This window comes from Somniosus microcephalus, chromosome 14 (genome assembly GCF_052327205.1).
Source record: "Somniosus microcephalus isolate GS21.2 chromosome 14, FLI_Smic_1.0, whole genome shotgun sequence".
Taxonomy (NCBI): Eukaryota; Metazoa; Chordata; class Chondrichthyes; order Squaliformes; family Somniosidae; genus Somniosus; species Somniosus microcephalus.
In genome coordinates, this window is record NC_141000.1 from 72383717 (window position 1) to 72405805 (window position 22089).

Here is a 22089-nt window from a genome sequence, read left to right on the forward strand (position 1 = left end):
TTTGAAGTGCAGTCACTGTTGTAATGTAGGAAACATGGCAGCCAATTTACACACAGCAAGCTCCCACACACAGCAATCTGATTTAGTGATGTTGGTTGAGGGATAAATATTAGCCAGGACACTGGGGATAACTCCCCTGCTCTTCTTCGAAATAGTGTCATGGGATCTTTTACGTCCACCTGAGAGCGCAGACAGGGCCTCGGTTTAACATCTCAGCCAAGAGAACACAAGAGTATGCCGTAATGTTATAATGCTCTTACACATACCTGCACTTTGGTTTCAAGCACTTTTGGTAGGCGTATGTGAAAGCACAAATATAGAACACATATTTTAGGGTTGGTTTGTATAAATTGCACTCATCAATCTCAGCTTATCCCATCAGTAAAATGCATCACTCTACAAGATGCACCAACAATCTTCAGTCATTTCGAAAGTTACATATACCAGCAGCAAGAACCTTTAATTTCTTCAGTCTAATCTAGTCTGTAACTTGGAATAGTAGTAAAACTACTATTTTCAATACTGGTGCCATCTTGTAAGACAATTCTATGAACAACAAAAACTATTCCTTTCAATCAATAATACTTTTGAATGTCTGTTTTTTCTCTAAATCTCAGGATATGACGCATCAATATTCCATCCCACCAGATGTGCTACAGGAAAGATTCCAGCAGGTTCAGGCTTCTTTTTATAAAATTAATTCTCAGGATGTGGGCCTCGTTGGCATAACTGCCCATCTTCTTGAACCGCTGAAAATAATGGTTTGATGTAATGGAGTGGTTTGTTAGGCCACTTCAGAGGGCAGTTCAGAGTCAACCACGTTGGTGTGGGACTGGAGTCAGACGGGGTAAAGATGGCAGGCTTCTCGGGATGTCGGTGGCAACGCCAGTGTTTGTTGCCCATTCCTAGTTGGCCTTGAGGTGGTCCTGGTGAGCCTTCTTCTATAACTGCTGCAGTCTGTGTGGTGAAGGTGCTCCCACAATGCTGTTAGGTAGGGTATTCCAGGATTTTGACCCAGCGACAATGAATGAACAACAATATAGGTCTAAGTCAGGATGGTGTGCGACTCAGAGAGGAACCTGGAAATGATTTTTTTTCCAATGCACCTGCTGCCCTTGCCTTTTTAGGCGATGGAGGTCGCATGTTTGGAAGGTGTTACCGAAGAAGCCTTGGTGAGTTGCTGCAGCGCATCCTGTACATAGGGCACACTGCAGCCACGGTACGCTGATGGTTTTGGGAGTGGATGTTTAAGCCAGTGGATGGGATGCTGATCAAGCTGACTGCTTTGTCCTGGATAGTGCCGAGCTTCTTAAGTGTTGTTGGAGCTGCACCCACCCAGGCAAGTGGAGAGTATAACATCGCACTCCTGACTTGTGCTTTGTTGGTAGTAGAGAGGCTTTGAGGAGTCAGAAGCTGAGCCACTCACTGCAGAATACCCAGCTTCTGACCTGCTCTAGTAGCCACGGCATTTATGTGGCTGGTCCAGTTCAGTTTTTGGTCAATGGTGACCCCCAGGATGTTGATGGTGGGGAACTCGGCGATGACAATGCTATCTTTTTTGTTTTGTCTTGGCCAGCTTAGATGCTGGAGTCTAAGTGACTCTTTGGACCATAAAAGGAATTTGTATTTCCTTAGAGGGTTAGTAAACTGGTGCTTTCACTGTTGTCTGTCCCTTGGTGGTCATTCCAAATATTCCAATGTTTCTCCAGTTTCTGATAAAGGAACAATAACAGTTTCACTTCAGAAAGCATACGCAACCATGTATGCCTACTCAGCAAAATGCCTTCTGCAATGCCAACAACTTGCATTTATTTCGCACTCTGAACTTAGGAAAATCGTCCCAAGGTGCCCCACAGAGGTGTAATCAAATAAAAATGGACACTGAGCCAAATGGGGAGATATTAGGAAGGGTGACCAAAAGCTTGATCAAAGAGCTGGGTTATAAAGGAGGGTCTTAAAGAAGCAAAACAAGTTGGAAAAGCCAGAGTGATTTAGGGAACAAATACTAGAGCATGGGATCTGGAAAGCTGAATACACAACTGCCAATGGAGAGATGGAGGTGGGTGGAAATGGACAAAAGGCAAGAATCAGAGGAATGGAGAGTTTGGGGAGGTGGGGGTTGTAGGGCTGGAGGAGGTTAGAGAGGGGAAGAGATAGAGAGGGGTGAGGCCATGAAGGGATTTAAACACAAGGATGTCAATTCTAAATTTGACTCGTTGGGGGGGGGGGGGGGGGGGAGCTGAGAGCCAACACAGGGGTAATAGGTGAATAGGAACAAGTGTGGGATAGCATATGAGCAGCAGAGTTTTGAATAAGCTGATGCTTACAGAGGGTGGAGGATGGAAGGCTGATCAGGAGAGCATGGGACTAGTCGAGCATGGAGATTACAGAATTAGATGAAGGTTTCAGCAGCTGTTGGGCTAAGCAGGAGTGGTGGCAGGCGATGTTGCATCATAAAGCACCAAGGTCACAATCACACAAGATTCATTTGTAACCTTGGTTAGGGACGCTTTGGGAGCCAGGAACAGAAGTTGGGTAGTCAACAGTTTTGTAGGAATTAGGTCAAGAAAGCAGGAGTTGGATCATGGACAAGGTGAGCTCGGAGAGGAGAGAAACTAAAGGGCTAGGGCAGGGAAGAGGCTTGGGGAAGGTGTGACTTGATGGGGGAAGGGAAGCAGCGGAGGCAGCTGAACGGATGGTCTCAAGCTTAGTGACAAAGAAGTCTGCGAGCTCCTTGCACTTCCTGTTGGAGCTGAGGCTGGGGCAGGATAGAGGGGTTTAAGGAGACAGCTGGCAGTGTAGAAAAGAAGCCATATTTATCTTTGCATTCCAGAATGATCTTAGAATAGTGGGCGATTTTGGTAGAGTAAAGTAAGACCCAATCATGCTTGATGTGGTTCAGCCAAATCTGGTGATGAATGTCTAAGCCAGATATGCTCAAATCTGCACCCCTTGGACTTGAGGGAGCGAAGATGGAGACCATATCAGGGGATTGACCGGGTTCAGCGAGAGTAAAGGTTTTGTTGAGGATATGGATATCAAAGGTGGATGTGATTGCAACCTGTATCAAGCGAGTCAGGAGTGCTTCTTGAATTAAGTTTTCAGTCTGCATATTCTCCTAGCAGTGGAAATCTGTTACCCTCACCGGAGCTTGGACCATACGAACAATAGATTGAATCTGGATCCTCTATTGGTACACCTGAATGCAGTCATTTATAAATTGACTTAGCAGTATAACTTTATGCACTAAGTATCGACTTCCTTGAATTGCATCCGACAGAGTAAAAGATTCTTCAGATTCTTAGAATAGTGCAGAAAATATACAACTGAAAAATAAAAAGGGTTTTCTTGGTGGTCACTGGAACTGTGGCCAGGCAAGGAAAATGACTGTAAATTGTATTTGAAGTAGAACAAAAGGGGTGAAAGGAGAAATCCAAGAAAACCTATGGATGTGGATAACTCCAACAGATTAAGATGGAATGATGACCTGAAGCTTCAGCAAAGGATATAACCAAGTGATACTATTTGATCACTACTCAGGCTATATTGAGATATAAATACAGAAGTCAGAACTGTCATCCTCCTGCACCCATTTCAATAGTAGAGGATCTTAATGTTCGAGATCTTCAAGTAAGTAATCCAAATTTGACTGAACAAGAGTACACAAAGGAGGGTAAGCTGACACTTGCAACAAAGCCAAGACCAAGATCAATCCTTGTATGCATAAGGTTAAAACAGTTGCAGGACTTTTTAAATCCTTAATAATTGGCAACATCATGGCAAATTCTTTTAAGAACATATTTCATAGTGGGGGCTTTATTCATCAGAAAACAGAACTAATTCTAGCTCTGGATGGTCTGAAAGTTTGCCTCAAGTTAATATATGTCAGGACACTATCAGCAACGAAAATTCACGAACAAACTCCAACTATTTACAGACGCTGGTTGACCCACCATGTATTTCCAACGTTTTCTGTTTTTAACCCCAAAAGTCTAGACATCTCAAGCTGAATATAGGGGCCAGTCAAAGACTCAAAAGATTTGTTTGCACACTCTGCAACCATTTTGAAATTGACAGCAGCAATAGCAAATACATCAGTGACTGCTGATGCAAAGGTTTTAATCCATGAGCTGGAGGAAGAATACAAGGTCATAGAAGAAATTAATAGTTTCTCCCTTCAGATACATGATGATATGCCGCCTGGCACATACTGATCCTGTGCCACCTATGCTAGCAGAGCCGCTCAAATTTATAACATTTAAATTGCAATTCCAGTTTCAGAAGCCAAGTCGTCGTCTTTAGAGAGTAATTTCCATAACAGTGTGCAAAATTTGAAGCCCAGTGTTGGCATGTATATATCTTCAGAATATGGAGTCCAGAGCAGGCATTTGCTGAGCAATTTTTCCTTGGTTGGGCAATAAGTCTACCCTAAAGTTATGTTAAGTGCATGAGAATGAATTCATTTTTACCGTAGCAACTCGAATGCATTTAGTGATTATTCTAATCTTTATACCAACCCAAGTACACAGGAGGTAAAGAAGGTAATTCTATGGATAAGTGTTTTTCCATAGCTGTTGTCCTGTGTATGTTTTTCCATCCAGAAGAGTATCAAAATACAATGGGCCAGATTTTCCAACCCCCACGGGTACATACGAGGTGTGTACGCACCTGTAGGGGCCGAGCGAGTGCCGGTTACAGGCATGCGAAGCACATGCGCTAAACCCGGCACTTGTGATCTGTCAAGAATTCGAGAGATCATCCGCCTGCCCGGGAAAAGTGCCTCTGCAGGTGGAGAATTGCGATTTTTGCACAACTTCTGCCTGCTGAAAGGCCATAGAATTCTTACGCCTGGTAAAAACAGGCGTAAAGTCTGCTTTTATCAGCTTAAGAGTGCTAAAAAATAGAAAAATTAAATTTGATAACTCATTTATAAATTAAAATTACTCTTCTAAAAGGTAAGTTTATTTTTAGCCCTGTAAAAAAAAAATTTTTTTTTTTTTTAATTTCCATTTTTTTTCTTAAATATTTAATTACATGGAATTTTAATTAATTTTAATTATGTAATAATTTTTTTTAAATGTTTTAAATGTGATCCCCATGGATACTTTTGACAGTTCTGTCCGTACGGACCTGTCAAGGGTATGAAGGGGGAATCCCTTCTTTGATTGGTTTGCCTGGCCCATTGCTTGCGAATCGCATGCGCCCCTGGGATACGTGGGCCTCTACGCATTTCCAAGAGGCGAGGCCCAGAATCGGAAGCCTCAGGATCTACGAAACCAGCAGGTAAGTTCGTAGACTTTTTTCCGATCGGCGGCATCCGCCCGCAGGAAGCCTCCGATCGGAAATTCAGGGCCCAATTTAAGCACTCCTCTGTGATGCCTTGTTCATCCCCCATTTGTTTACTCAATGTGTCCCATTGCATCATCCAAGGCTATTCTATACCTTTTGACTGTTTTTATTTCTTACTGTTGATGATGAGTTTAGTTTGTTCTCAGACCAATTAGGAGCAATCACCTGCTCCCTTCACCCTCTCTGGTGAATTTTGCTATATTTATCCCAAAAGAAATTGTAGATTTAGATTTAAATAGTGATGGCAATAAAAACTTGTGTTAAAACTGTCTTCAATAGGGGTGGCGCTCAAGCTCCAGTATGTATAACTCATAATCCATGCCAGAAGGTGCAAATTTTCTCACAACCAGTACCTTTCATTCATACCAAGAAATACAGTATGTTTCCCGAGATTAAATGCTTTACTTTCTATGTCTGAGGATGGTGTTTGTTAATTGTACCAAACATTTAGCTGAAATAATTCTAAAGGCTTTTTAGTGGGGATTATTCTTCAAAAGAAATATCAAAACATGTTATACAAGTTTGAGATGGAATTAAAAGAAATAAAAAGCAACAGATAAAAAGGACCAAGAGTAAAAGTCAATCTTTTAGCAGAAATTCCATCTGAAATGTTAACTTATCTTAGATGCTAATGGACTTTTGTATATTTACAGCATTTGCTTTATTCCAGATTTTAGCATTCACATCTCAATGGTTAAGCAACAATGACGTAAGCAGAGTGTCCATCTATAGCTACCCTGAACACTGATGTTGAATTGCATACCAAGTTGTCAGAAGCCAGTATGTAACTATTACAAGTTTATACAAAAAATATACACCCCATGTGAATTATCAAAATTGTCTTTGTACTTTTCATTTATTCCCTTCTCTGTAGAATACCATTCCTCAATAAAGAGTACAGGCAAGCAATGTCATCTATTCTAATGCTAATTCTTAAGCAACCAACAAGAGGTCCACAATAGCTAATCCAGGTGACTCATTCATGCATCTTCTCCCCATGCAGTCCATTTTCCACCCTTCCCTTGGTAACTGCCTGCCCCCTGCTCTTGCTTCACTGACAGGGAGATTCCTTCTGTGATTGGAATTAACTGGTGGGGAAGAGTTCCTCTTGCACAACGCGTGGCAAATTCTTAACTGCATTCTTTATAAACAGGTTTACGATTTTGCTATGCACAGCAACGTAGAAAAATCCTCCCTTCCTCACAGGTGAAGAAATAAGAGAACAAACCAGTAATCTGCCACTTTGTTGTACAACACATTGGTGCACCAACACGTTGCACCATTATTTTAGTAGCAATGAATTGAATCAAAACTGTAGAATCCACCCAAAGATTAAAATTTTGATGGAAGATATGATCAGGTACATACCTGGCTACAGCTTCACTGTAAACAAAACCTGCATCTGCCCTTTTCACAATTTCAAAACAGAGGTCTGCACCATCCATACTGTAATAAAATAAAGAAAGCACAAATTTAATCGTGTATTTCAAGAAAACTTCCCAGTCTAAGTAAATACCTGCATAAAAGAATGTTAAAAATTTGTCGTACCATCCAGTAAGCAGATTAAAAAGCACAATATTTACTTTGTGTATTATGTGTAACAATTTTGCACTGGCATTGCTGACACTATCAAAACTAGCACTTTTTTTGGCAGAATAACTTTTAGTTATGTACACGAATTAACATCTCAAGATATCATCTCAAGCTGCTATTATGGTGATAACTGCTTTATCACCGAAACACAACTCTTAAAATCTTTAAAAGTCTGTATGGAGCAAGCAATTTTTAATAATTCATTGAATTTGCAAAATGGCTCTCTGTTGTATTTGGCAATTCAAAGGTTAATTTGGGTAGCATATATTTTGATAGTTCAGTTTGTTTTTTAATAAATACCAGCAGATCTCCTACAACATTGGTTACTGTGAATTAGAGATTACGCTTTTGCAATGGGGGAGGGTTACGTGGAATACATATCCCCACTGAAGACAGTTGTAAAAGATGATCCCAGTGTTTTAACTGGCTCCTGTGTAGCAATTTTTTTTATTATTAACTGCAGGTAAATAAGTTTGTTCTCCTCTAATACCATATTTAAGTAAATATATCTGTGTAAAATGGGTGATCAACGCTTTACCTTTTCTATCTATCTGTATTGATTCTTACAGCAAGGGCTAATAAATACATAAAACTTAAAAGGTTAAACAAATTTGCATATTTTTTGGTTACAAGGTACATTCACAACAGTACTTAGTGTTACTAAAAAGTTCTTAAATAAATAGCAGCATTTCGGAGCCTCATTTGGATAATGGTAAAGTCATACCAGAATTTGCAGGCAAACTCTTAAGATCCATAAATAATTTGAGATAAAATGAGAGAGTACAGTATTTAGAAATACATGGATTAATTAAGGTCATCCAGCACAAATTTGTTAAAGGCAAGTCATGTTTGACAAATTTAATAGTTTTTTTGATTAAGTGCCTGACTGGGTAGATAGAGAATTCAGTAGCTGTCATGCATATACATTTTCAGAGTGTCTCACAGGGGACTTGTTACAAAAATCCAGGTGTATGTTTTTTTTAAAATTAGTTTATGGGATGTGGGCGTCGCTGGCAAGGCCAGCATTTATTGCCCATCCCCAATTGCCCTCGAGAAAGTGGTAATGAGCCGCCTTCTTGAACCGCTGCAGTCCTTGTGGTGAAGGTAATCCCACAGTGCTTTTAGGTAGGTAGTTCCAAGATTTTGACCCAGTGACGATGAAGGATTGGCGATATACTTCTAAGTCAGGATGGTGTGTCACTTGGCGGGAAACTTGGAGGTGGTGGTGTTCCCATGTGCCTGCTGCCCTTGTCCTTCTAGGTGGTAGAGGTCGCGGGTTTGGGAGGTGCCGTCAAATAAGCCTTGTCGAGTTGCTGCAATGCATCTTGTAGATGGTACACACTGCAGCCACGGTACGCCGGTGGTGGAGGGAGTGAATGTTTAAGGTGGTGAATGGGGTGCCAATCAAACGGGCTGCTTTGTCCTGGATGGTGTCGAACTTCGAGTGTTGTTGGAGCTGCACTCATCCAGGCAAGTGGAGGGTATTCCATCACACTCCTTACTTGTGCCTTGTAGATGGTGGAAAGGCTTTGGGGAGTCAGGTGGTGAGACACTCGCCGCAGAATACCTGGTCTCTGACCTGCTTTTGTTGCCACAGTATTTATGTGGCTGGTCCAGTTAAGTTTCTGGTCAATAGTGACCCCCAGGATGTTGATGGTGGGGGATTCGGCGATGGTAATGTTGTTGAATGTCAAGGGGCGGTGGTTAGACTCGCGCTTGTTGGAAATAGTCATTGCCTGGCACTTCTGTGGCGCGAATGTTACCTGCCACTTATCAGCCCAAGCCTGAACGTCATCCAGGTCTTGTTGCATGTGGGCATGGACTGCTTCAGTATCTGAGGAGTTGTGAATGGCGCTGAACACTGTAGTCATCAGCGAACACCCCCATTTCTGACCTTGCGTTGAAGGGAAGGTCATTGAGGAAGCAGCTGAAGATGGTTGGGCCTAGGACACTGCCCCTAGGAACTCCTGCAGCGATGTCCTGGGGCTGTGATGATTGACCTTCAACCACTACAATCATCTTCCTTTGTGCTAGGTATGACTCCAGCCAGTGAAGAGTTTTCCCCTCCGATTCCCATTGACTTCAGTTTTACTCGGGCTCCTTGATGCGCCACACGGTCAAATGCTGCCTTAATATCAAGGGCAGTCACGCTCACCTCACCTCTGGAATTCAGCTCCTTTGTCAATGTTTGGGCTAAGGCTGTAATGAGGTTGGGAGCAGAGTGGTCTTGGCGGAACCCAAACTGGGCATGTGAGCAGGTTATTGGTGAGTAAGTGCCACTTGATAGCACTGTTGATGACACCTTCCATCACTTTGCTGATGATTGAGAGTAGACTGATGGGGCGGTAATTGGCCGGAGTGGATTTATTCTGCTTTTTGTGGACAGGACACACCTGGGCAGTTTTCCATATTGTCGGATAGATGCTAGTGTTGTAGCTATACTGGAACAGCTTGGCTAGAGGCGCGGCTAGTTCTGGAGCACAAGTCTTAACACGACAGCCAGGGTGTTGTTGGGCCCACAGCCTTTGCTGTATCCAGTGCGCCCAGCCGTTTTTGATATCACGTGGAGTGAATTGAATTGGCTGAAGATTGACTTCTATGATGGTGGGGACCTCAGGAGTAGGCAGAGATGGATCATCCACTCGTCACTTCTGGCTGAAGATGGTTGCACTCACGTGCTGGGCTCCATCATCATTGAGGATAGGGATATTCATGGAGCCTCCACCTACCGTTAGTTGTTTACCACCATTCACGACTGGATGTGGCAGGACTGCAGAGCTTTGATCTGATCCACTAATTGTGGGATTGCGTAGCCCTGTCTATGGCATGCTGCTTCTGCTTTTTAGCATCCATGTAGTCCTGTGTTGCAGCTTCCCCAGGTTGGCACCTCATTTTTAGGTACGCCTGGTGCTGCTTCTGGCATGCTCTTTTACACTCCTTATTGAACCAGGGTTGGTCCCCTGGCTTGATGGTAATGGTACAGTGAGGGATATGTCGGGCCATGATGTTAGATTGTGGTGGAATACAATTCTGCTGCTGCTAACAGCCCACAGCGTCTCGTGGATGCCCAGTTTTGAGCTGCTAGATCTGTTCTGAATCTATCCCATTTAGCACGGTGGTAGTGCCGTACAACACGATGGAGGGTGTCCTCAGTGTGAAGGCGGGACTTCGTCTCCACAATGACTGTGCGGTGGTCACTACTACCAATACTGTCATGGACAGATGCATCTGCAACAGGTAGATTGGTGAGGACGAGTTCAAGTAGGTGTTTCCCCTCATCACCTGTCGCAGGCCCTGATTGGCAGCTATATCCTTCAAGGCTCAGTCAGTCGTGGTGCTACCGAGCCACTCTTGGTGGTCGCTAAAGTCCCCCATCCAGAGTACATTCTGTGCCCTTGCTACTCTCAGTGCTTCTTCCAAGTGGTGTTCAACATGGAGGAGTACTGATTCATCAGCTGAGGGAGGGCAGTAGGTGGTAATCAGCCAGAGGTTTCCTTGCCCATGCTTGACCTGAAGCCATGAGACGTCATGGGTCCGGAGTCAATGTTGAGGACTCCCAGGGCCACTCCTTCCCGACTGTATACACTGTGCCACCACCCCGGGTGAGTCTGTCCTGCCCATGGGATAGGACATACCCAGGGATGGTGATGGAGGAATCTGGGACATTGGCTGAATGGTATGATTCTGTGAGTATGACTATGTCAGGCTGTTGCTTGACCAGTCTGTGGGACAGCTCTCCCAATTTTGGCACAAGTCCGCAGATGTTGGCGAGGAGGACTTTGCAGGGTTGACTGGGCTAGGTGTGCTGTTGCCGTGTGCGTAGCCGGTGACGAAGTCGATGCCGGGTGGTCCTTCCGGTTTCATTCTTATTGTTTCTCGTAGCAGCTTGCCATTTCAGAGGGCAGTTAAGAGTCAACCACACTGCTGTGGGTCTGGAGTCACTTACAGGCCAGACCAGGTAAGGACGGCAGATTTCTTTCCCTAAAGGACATTAGTGAACAAGATGGGTTTTTACAACAATCAGATAGTTTCATGGTCACTATTATTGCTATTAGCTTTTTTTTTTATATAATTGATTCCAGATTTATTTAATTAACTGAATTTAAATTCCCCAACTGCCATGGTGGGATTTGAACTCACATCTCTGGATCATTAGTGCAGGCCTCTGGATTACTAGCCAAGTGACATTACCATTATGCTACCATTCCTGTATAAGAGAAAATTGGGTCAGTTATTGTTCTCAGTATATTGGGCTTTGGCATAGGCAGCACAATCTCGAAATTTGCTGATAACCCAAACGTAGAGGATTCGGCAAACAGCGAGGGCTGTTAAAAAAAAACTACTTTAGGATATAGGTTAGTAGAATGGGTAGACTGGTGGTAAATGCAATTTGAGGTGGAGAAGAGTGAGTTAATACATTTTAGAAGTATATATTTAATGGAAAGATTCTGAAAGGTGTTGATGAACAAAGGCACAGGGCATTAAATATATAATTTCCTGAAAGTGCAAGTGCAGATATATAATAAAATAAGTCATAAAAAAGGTCAACAGCATTTCAGGCTTTATAATTTGAGTGAAGAAATAATGACAAATTTGTACAAAACATTGGTTAAGCCACAGTTAGAGCACTGTGTGCACCCATTATAAAAAAAACATTAAAGCCATAGAGAGCATATAGTGTAGATTCATTAGGATGTCAGGGTTGGAAAACTATTGTTAGGAGGAGACTCTTAAGATACTGGAACTATTTCCATTGGAGCAGAGACAGCAGAGATCAGATTTAATATAGGATTGTTGGAGCATTGAATGGTTTGCTATAGGAAGTGGTTGAAGCAGAGGCAGTTCTATTGTTTTTAAGGGAAAATGGACAGCTATTTGAAACAGAGGAAGATATAGGGCTGTGGGGAGAGAGCAGGGTAGTGGGGTGGATTTTGAATTGGTCCAGCAAGGAGCTGGCAAACACAATATGCTGAATGGTCTCCTTCTGTGCTGCAAACTGTTTTGTTCTCATTTCCACTGTTTGTAGCAATCATTTCATTTTGCTGGTTATTTGATTACAGAGATAAATAAATGGAAGAAATGTAGCTGGTGTAAGCATTTAGTATACATCATATAAATATTATAAATAATATAATATAAATATGAAGCAATTCCTGGGACATTGGAACCAGTTCTGGGGGTGGTGGGACTAGTACAAACTGGACGGGTTTGCACCTGGGCAGGACCAGGACCGATGTCCTAGGGGGAGTGTTTGCTAGTGCTGTTGGGGAGGGTTTAAACTAAAATGGCAGGGGGTTGGGAACTTGTATAGGGAGACAGAGAAAAGGGAAACAAGGATAAAAGCAAAAGATAGGAAGGAGAAAAGCAAAAGTGGAAGGCAGAGAAATCAAGGGTGTAAATCAAACAGGGCCACAGAAAAAAATAATTCTAAAAGGACTAAGTGTTAAAAAAAAACCAAGCCTGAAGGCTTTGTGTCTTAATGCGAGGAGCATTCGTAATAAGGTGGATGCATTAGCTGCCCAAATAGATGTAAACAGATACGATATAATTGGGATTATGGAGACATGGCTCCAGGGTGAACAAGGCTGGGAATTCAACATCCAGGGGTATTCAATATTCAAGGAAAGACAGGCAAAAAGGAAAAGGAGGTGGGGTAGCGTTGCTGGTTAAAGAGATTAACAATAGTAAGGAAGGATATTAGCTCGGACGATGTGGAATCTGTGTGGGTAGAGCTGCAAAATACCAAGGGGCAGAAAACATTAGTGGGAGTTGTATACAGACCCCCAAACAGTAGTGGTGAGGTTGGGGATGGCATTAAACAGGAAATTAGAGACGCGTGCAATAAGGGCACAGCAGTTATCATGGGTGACTTTAATCTGCATATAGATTGGGCTAACCAAATTAGTAACAATACTGTGGAGGAGGAATTCCTAGAGTGTATACGGGATGGTTTCTTGGACCAATATGTCGAGGAACCAACTAGAGATCAGACCATCTTCGACTGGGTATTATGTAATGGGAAAGGATTAATTAGCAATCTTCTTGTGCGAGGTCCCTTGGGAAAGAGTGATCATAAGATGATAGAATTCTTCATTAAGATGGAGAGTGACGTAGATTGACTAAGAAACTAGGGTCCTGAATTTAAATAAAGGAAACTACGATGGTGTGAGGCGCGAGTTGGCTAGGATGGATTGGGGAACGTTACTTAAAGGGTTGACGGTGGATAGGCAATGGCAAACATTTAAAGATCACATGGATGAACTACAGAATTTGTTCATCCCTGTCTGGCATAAAAATAAAACAAAAAAGGCGGCTCAACCGTGGCTAACAAGGGAAATTAGGGATAGCATAAGATCCAAAGAGAGGACATAAATTGGCCAGAAAAAGTAGCAAACCTGAGGATTGGGAGCAGTTTAGGATTCAGCAAAGGAGGACAAAGGGATTAATTAAGAGGGGGGAAATAGAGTATGAGTGTAAGCTTGCAGGGACCATAAAAACTGTAAAAGCTTCTATAGATGTGAAGAGAAAAAGATTGGTGAAGTCAAGCGTAGGTCCCTTGCAGTCAGAATCAGGGGAATTTATAATGGGGAACAAAGAAATGGCTGACCAATTAAATACATATTTTGGTTCTGTCTTCACAAAAGGACGACACAAATAACCTCCCAGAGAGGTCGGGGAACATAGGGTCTAATGAGACAGAGGAACTGAATGAAATCAGTATTTGTAGGGAAATGGTGTTAGGGAAATTGACGGGATTGAAGGCCGATAAATGCCCAGGGCCTAATAATCTACATCCCAGGGTAATTAAGGAAGTGGCCCTAGAAATAGTAGATGCAGTGCTGGTCAACTTCCAAATTTCTATAGATTCTGGAACAGTTCCCATGGATTGGAGGGTAGCTAATGTAACCCCACTATTTAAAAAAGGTGGCAGAGAGAAAACAGGGAATTATAGACCGGTTAGCCTGACATCGGTAGTGGGGAATTGTGGTAAACCACTGTTATACCTGTCTGTATGTGTATGTGTATTCCACTAGGTACAGGTCTGGACATGCCTCTGCTGACTCCTCCCACTATTCCAGGTATATAAGTGACTACCTCCCAGTCCCTTAGTATTCTGGACGGGTCGACCACTCGAGGCTAGACCTTCATTCTTTAGTTAATAAAAGCCTGGTTGTTACTCGCTTAACCTCAGTCTTTTGAGTAATTGATGGCGCATCAGGAATATGCTAGAGTCCATTATAAAAGATGTAATAGCAGAGCACTTGGAAAACAGTGACAGGATCGGACAAAGTCAACATGGATTTACAAAAGGTAAATCATGCTTGACAAATGTACTGGAATTTTTTGAGGATGTAACTGGTAGAATTGATAAGGGAGAACCAGTGGATGTGGTGTATTTGGACTTTCAGAAGGTTTTCGACAAGGTCCCGCATAAGAAATTAGCATGCAAAGTTAAAGCACATGGGATTGGGGGCAAGGTACTGACTTGGCTAGAGAACTGGTTGGCAGACAGGAAGCAAAGAGTTGGAATAAACGGGTCTTTTTCCGAGTGGCAGGCAGTGACTAGTGGGGTACCGCAGGGATCGATGCTAGGACCCCAGCTATTTATTATTTTATATATATATATATATATATATATATATATATATATATATATAAAAAGAATAGGGAACTAGATGTAATATCTCCAAGTTTGCAGACGACACAAAGCTGGGTAGGCGAGTGTGCTGTGAGGAGGATGCAGGGAAACTCCAGTATGATTTGGACAGGTTGGGTGAGATGGCAGATGCAGTATAATGTGGATATATGTGAGGTTATCCACTTTGGTGGCAAAAACAGATCTGAACAGCAATAGATTGGGAAAAGGGGAGGGGGAGGTGCAACGAGACCTGGGTGTCCTTGTGCACCAGTCGCTGAAGGTAAGCATGCAGGTGCAGCAGGCGGTTAAGGCAGCAAATGGTATGTTGGCCTTCATAGCAAGAGGATTAGAGTACAGGAGCAGGAATGTGTTGCTGCAGTTGTACAGGGCCTTGGTGAGACCACACCTTGAGTATTGTGTGCAGTTTTGGTTGCTCTGAGGAAGGATGTTCTTGCCATGGAGGGAGTGCAGCGAAGATTCACCAGACTGATACCTGGGATGGCAGGGATGACGTATGGAGAGAGATTGGGTCAATTAGGTTTATATTCGCTCGAGTTTAGAAGAATGAGAGGGGATCTCATTGAAACTTATAAAATTCTAACAGGACTAGACAGACTAGATGCAGGAAGGATGTTCCCGATGGCGGGTGAGTCCAGAACCAGGGGCCACAGTCTAAGGATAAGGGGTAAGCCATTTAGGACTGAGATGAGGAGGAATTTCTTCACCTAGAGAGTGGTGAACCTGTGGAATTCTCTACCACAGAAGGCAGTCGAGGCCAAATCATTAAATATATTCAAGAAGGAGTTAGATATAGTTCTTAAGGCTAAAGGGATCAAGGGATATGGGGAGAAGGCAGGGACAGGGTACTCAATTTGGATGATCAGCCATGATCTCATTGAGTGGCGGAGCAGGCTTGAAGGGCCGAATGGCCTATGCTTGCTCCTATCTTCTATGTTTCAAAGTGGCATATTTAATTTGCCGTACATGTAACATGCTGCGTTTGCTCAATAAACACTTGAATACAGTAACTTACACTGGTTTTTCATTAAAGCTATCTCAAAAATTCAGGTTTTAGATTGTATGATGTCTTATACAAAAAAAAAATTGGGTTACTTCCTCAGCTCCTAAAACTGGATTTCGTGGGGGTTTTATTCTTTGTAATTCTCCATCAGTACACAGAAGTGGAGGAGGGGTGTGGTTTGCAAACATGAAATCATGGCATGTTCTTTTGATTGGCAAGACCATAAGAAAAACTCTGAGGAAGGAAAAGTAACATTGAAACAATTTTTGCAATGCAGTTTTATTTCTTCACATTACAAGCACATATGTAAATTGTAGCTTGTTACCTAGTTGAGTCTGCTCAAATGACAGTAATGGCTGCAAGAAGGCTTATGAGCTCAAGTTTCAGGCTTCTCAGCGAGCCAGATGTCTTTTTTTTAATCGTTCCTGGGATTTAGGCGTCGCTGACAAGGCCAGCATTTATTGCCCATTCCAAATTGCCCTAGAGAAGGTGATGGTGAGCAGCCTTTTTGAATCGCTGCAGTGCATGTGAAGGTATGCCCATAGTGCTGTTACGAAGGGAGTTCCAGGATTTTGACACAGCGACTATGAAGGAACAGCGATATATTTCTAAGTCCGGATGGAGAGAGACTTGGAGGGGGATGGTGTTCCCATGCGCCTGCTCTCTTTGTCCTTCTAGGTGGTAGAGGTCGTGGGTTTGGGAGGTGCTGTCGTAGAAGCCTTGGCGAGTTGCTGCAGTACATCTTGTAGGTGGTGCACTGAGTGAATGGTTAAGGTGGTGGATGGAATGCCAATCAAATAGGCAGCATTGTCCTGGATGGTATCAAGCTTCTTCAGTGTTGCTGCAGCTGCACTCATCCAGGCAAGTGGAGAGTATTCCATCATCATCGGCGACCACTCGAATTCGAGTATGGTATGTCCTTCATCAGTCATCTACTTGTGGGTCTTCAGGTGGTTGTGGAGGCCAATCAGAGATCCACAGACTCTACTACAGTGTGGGCATGTAAGACTATTGGTAGTAACTGGAGTACGGGTCTTCTTAAGTTGTTGTCTCTCCTTACGGCGCTGGCGTTTATCCTCAGCGGCACGCTGGAGATTCTTTTCATGTAGTGCGGCACCGTTGTGGATGCATTTTCTCCAATTGTCTTTGTCCAGTGCGATTTCCTCCCAGTTATTAATATCGATATGGAACTTTTTAAGGATTACTTTGATGTTATCTTTGTAACGCTTCTTTTGACCACCAGGAGACCTCTGCCCTTCCTTCAACTGGGAGACGCGAGTCTGACATGCGATTGACATGTCCAATCCATCGGAGTTGATGCTGCATGATGAGCGTAGTGATGCTGTAGATATTGGCCTCCAAGTATACTCCAGTTGGTACGCTTGTCCTCCCAGCTGACCCTCAAGATTTTGCGTAGAGCGCGTTGGTGGTTTTGCTCTAAGACTTTGAGATGTCTACTGTACGTAGTCCAGGTTTCAGCTTCACATAAAAGGGTGGGAAGGATGATGGCTTTGTATACAAGAATTTTAGTTTGGACTTGGAGGTCATGATTTTCAAAGACTCTCCTCCTCAGTTTAGAAAAGGCTGCACTTGCACAACTCAGGCAGTGATGGATTTCAGAATCAATGTCAGCTTTGGAGGATAAATGGCTACCAAGATATGGAAAGGTGTTGACATTTTCAAGGGTGTTATCAATCTTTATAGAGGGAGGAGTTGCAAGCTGATTAGGTGATGGCTGGTGGAGCACCTGGGTTTTCTTTATATTCATGGTGAGGCCCAGAAGTTTGTCGGCTCTGGAAAAAGCATTCAAGGTGTTTTGTAGATCATGCTCGGAAAGAGCTGTGATGGAGTTATCATCTGCATACTGTAACTCCATAATGGTAGTGATGGAGACTTTGCTCTTGGCCTTAAGCCTGTTGAGATTGAAAAGTCGGCCATCAGTACGGTAAAGGATTTGAATTCCGGTGGGCAGAGTATTCCATTGCACTCCTGACTTGTGCCTTGTAGATGGTGGAAAAGCTTTGGAGTCAGGAAGTGAGACACTCGCCGCAGAATACCCAGCCTCTGACCTGCTCTTGCAGTCACAGTATTTATGCGGTTGGTCCAGTTAAGTTTCTAGTCAATGGTGATGCCCAGGATGTTGATGTTGGGGGATTTGGCGATGGTAATGCCGTCGAATGTCAAGGGGCAGTGATTAGACGCTCTCTTGTTGGAGAGAGTCAATGCCTGGCACTTGTGTGACGCGAATGTTACCCACCACTTATCAGCCCAAGCGTGAATGTCATCCAAGTCTTGCGGCATGCGGGCATGGACTGTTTCATTATCTGAGGAGTTGCGAAAAGAACTGAACGCAGTGCAATCATCAGCAAACATCCCCACTTCTGACCTTATGATGGAAAGGTTATTGATGAAGCAGCTGAAGATGGTTGGGCCTAGGACACTGCCCTGAGGAACTCCTACAGCGATGTCCTGGTGCCGAGATGATTGGCCTCCAACAACCACAACCATCTTTCTTTGTGCTAGGTATGACTCCAGCCATTGGAGAGTTCCCCCCCCCCCCTCCAATTCCCATTGACTTCAATTTTACTAGGGCTCCTTGATGCCACATTCGGTCAAATGCTTGCTTGATGTCACTCTCGCCTCGCCTCTGGAATTCAGCTCTTTTGTCCATGTTTGGACCAAGGCTGTAATGAGGTCTGGAGCAGAGTGGTCCTGGCGGGACCCAAACTGAGCATCAGTGAGCAGGTTATTGGTGAGTAAGTGCCACTAGACAGCACTGTTGCCAACATCTTCCATCACTTTGCTGATGGAGAGTGGACTGATGGGACAATAATTGGCCGGATTAGATTTGTCCTGCTTTTTGTGGACAGGACATGCCTGGGCAGTTTTCCACTTTGTCAGGTAGATGCCAGTGTTGTAGTTGTACTGGAACAGCTTGGCTAGAGGCGCGGCTAGTTCTGCAGCACGACAGCCGAGATGTTGTCAGGGCCCATGGCCTTTGCTGTATCCAGTTCACTCAGCTGTTCCTTGATATCACATGGAGTGATTCGAATTGGCTGAAGACTGGCTTCTGTGATGGTGGGGACCTCAGGAGGAGGCAGAGATGGATCATCCACTCGGCACTTCTGGCTGAAGATGGTTGCAAACGTATCAGTCTTGTCTTTTGCACTTGCGTGCTGGGCTTCACCATCATTGAGGATGGGGATGTTCATGGAGCCTCCTCCTCTAGTCAGTTGTTTCATGGTCCACCATCATTCACAACTGGATGTGGCAGGACTGCAGAGCTTTGATCTGATCTGTTGGTTATGGGATCACTTAGCCCTATCCATAGCATGTTGCTTCTGTTGTTTAGCATGCATATAGTCCTGTGTTGCAGCTTTCCCAATTTGACACCTCATTTTTAGATACACCTGGTGCTGCTCCTGGCATGCTCTTCTACACTCCTTATTGAACCAGGGTCGGTCGCCTGGCTTGATGTTAATAGTAGAGTGAGGGATATGCTGGGTCATGAGGTTACAGATTGTGATGGAATGCAATTCTGCTGCTGATGACCCATAGCGCCTCATGGATGCCCAGTTTTGAGCTGCTAGATCTGTTCTGAATCTATCCCATTTAGCACGGTGGCAGTGTCACACAACATGATGGGGGGTGTCCGCAATGTGAAGATGGGACTTCGTCTCCACGCGGACTGTGCGGTGGTCACTGCTACCAATATGGTCATGGACAGATGCATCTGCGACAGGTAGATTGGCGAGGACAAGGTCAAATAGGTTTTTCCCCTCGTGTTGGTTCTCTCACCACCTGCTGCAGGCCCAGTCTGGCAGCTATGTTCTTCAGGACTCAGCCAGTTCAATCAGTAGTGGTGCTCCCGAGCCACTCTTGGTGGACATTGAAGTTCCCCACCCAGAATACATTCTGTGCCCTTGCTACCCTCAGTGCTTCTTCCAAGTGGTGTTTAACATGGAGGAGTACTGATTCATTAGCTGAGTGAGGGCGGTAGGTGGTAATCAGCAGAAGGTTTCCTTGCCCATGTTTGACCTGATGCCATGAGACTTCACGGGGGTCCGGCGTCAATGTTGAGGACTCCCAGGGCCACTCCTTCCTGACTCTATACCGCTGTGCCTCCACCTCTGGTGGGTCTGTCCTGCTGGTGGGATAGGACACACCCAGGGATGACGATGGAAGAGACTGGGACATTGGCTGAAAGGTATGATTCTGTGAGTATGACTATGTCAGGCTGTTGCTTCACTATTCTGTGGGACAGCTCTCCTAGTTTTGGTACAAGTTCCCACATGTTAGCGACGAGGACTTTGCAGGGTCGGCTGGGCTGGATGGGCCTTTGTCGTGTCCGAAGCCGGTGCCGTGGTCGATGCTGGGTGGTCCATCCGGTATTATTGTTATTTCTTGTAGCGGTTTGTTACAACCGAGTGACTTGCTAGGCCATTTCATTGCTGTGTGTCTGGAGTCACATATAGGCTAGACAAGGTAAGGACGGCAGATTTCCATCCCGAAAGGACATTAGTGAACCAGATGGGTTTTTAATGCAATCCGGTAGTTTCATGGTCACCATTACTGATACTAGCTTTTTATTCCAGATTTATTTAATTAACTTAATTTAAAATCCCCCTCTCCAGCCACTTGGTTAGGCCAGAGTAGGTTGTGCAAAATCTTGGCATCCTGATTGAGTGAGTACTAAGCTTCAATCATCACATCCTATCCATCACTAGGCTCTTTACATTCACTTTTGCAACACTGGCCACAGGGGATCCGACACTGAAATTTGGCTAAAATGTTTATCATAGAATCATACAGCACAGGAGGCCGCCATTTGGCCCATCATGTCTGTGCTGGCTCTTTGCAAGAACTGTTCAATTAGTCCAACACCCCTGCTCTTTCCCCATAGCACTGAAAATATCCCCTTAAGTATATATCAAATTCCCTTTTGAAAGTTACTACTGAATCTGCTTCCATCACCTTTTCAGGCAGTGCATTGCAGATCATAACTAGCTGCTTAAAACAAATTTTCATTTTCCCCCTGGATTTTTTGCAAGTTATCTAATATCTGTGTCTTCTGGTTACTGACTCTCCTGCCAGTTGAACAGTTTCTCCCTATCTGCTATTTCAAAATGCCTCATAATTTTGAACACCTCTATTAAATATCCCCTTAACCTTCGCTGCTCTGAGAACAATTCCAGCTTCACAGAATCACAGAAACCCCACAGTGCAGATAGAGGCCATTTCGGCCCATCGAGCCTGCACCGACACATATCCCACCCAATCCCCGTAACCCCTACACCAACACATATCCCACCCTATCCTTGTAACCCCACGTATTTAATCCCCCTAACACGAAGGGTCAATTTATCATAGCCAATCAACCTAACCCGCACATCTTTGGACTAGCTTCTCTAGTCTTTCCACATAACTGAAGTTACTAATCCCTGGTACTATTCTGGTAAATCTTCTCTGCACCCTCTTCAAAGACCATGACATCCTTCCTAAAGTATGGTGCCCAGAATTGGACAGAATACTATAGCTGAAGCCTAACTAGTGATTTATAAGGATGCCGTATGCTTTTTCTGATAGCCTTGTCAACTTGCCCTGCCACCTTCAAAGATTTGTGGATGTAAATCCCGATTTCTCTGATCCTACATCCCTTTTAAAATTGTACCTTTTAATTTATATTTAGACACAAAAGGCATCAAGGGGTATGGGGAGAGAGTGGGAATATGGTATTGAGATAGAGGATCAGCCATGGTCATATTGAATGGCGGAGCAGGCTCAAAGAGCCGAATGGCCTACTCCTGCTCCTATTTTTCTATGTTTCTATGTTGCCTCTCCTCATTTTTCCTTCCAAAAGGCCTTAAATTTCATCTGCCATGTGTCTGCCCATTTCACCAGTCTATGTCCTCCTGAAGTCTGCTATTATCCTCCTAACTGTTTACTACATTTCCAAGCTTTGTGTCATCTGCAAACTTTGAAATTATGCCCTCTATACCCAAGTCCAGGGCATTGATGTATATCAAAAACAGCAGTGGTCCTAATACCGACCCCTGGGGAACACCACTGCATACTTCCCAGCAATTTCCATTCTGCCACTGCCCCTTTAATCCCATGGGCTTCAATCTTGCTAACAAGTCTATTATGTGGCACTTTAGCAAACACCTTCCTAAAGTCCATTTACACAACATCAACTGCACTACCTTCATCAACCCTCTCCATTATTTAATTGAAGAACTCAATCAAAGTTTGTCAGACATGACTTGCCTTTAACAAATCCACGTTGACTGTCCTTTATGAACACATGTTTTTCCAAGTGACAATTAATTTGCTGTGTGTCAGTAAGCAGCACAATTTAAGCTGATTAAAGTCCAGCATAATTCCTGGACATACTTGGAATCTCTGCTACCGTTAACTCTTACCAACTTGTACCTAGGTCCTCGGACGTTAGGTAAATGAGGCGTGTCTCTATGAAAGAAGAGAGGTA

The 22089-nt window shown here is 43.8% G+C and overlaps 1 protein-coding gene across 15 annotated transcripts in view; it reads right to left on the minus strand.

Moving 5' to 3' along the window:
• caska (calcium/calmodulin-dependent serine protein kinase a) overlaps positions 1 to 22089 on the minus strand; it is a 540018-nt gene that overhangs the window by 361886 nt on the left and 156043 nt on the right. For 14 of the 15 annotated variants that reach the window (XM_086006664.1, XM_086006668.1, XM_086006674.1 and 11 more), the window contains exon 4: positions 6718 to 6795. The exons of the other annotated variant lie outside the window; for it this stretch is intronic. In XM_086006664.1, coding sequence (XP_085862790.1) covers positions 6718 to 6795 — 78 coding nt within the window. The remainder of the gene's footprint in view (positions 1 to 6717; positions 6796 to 22089) is intronic. 15 annotated transcript variants of the gene reach the window in all.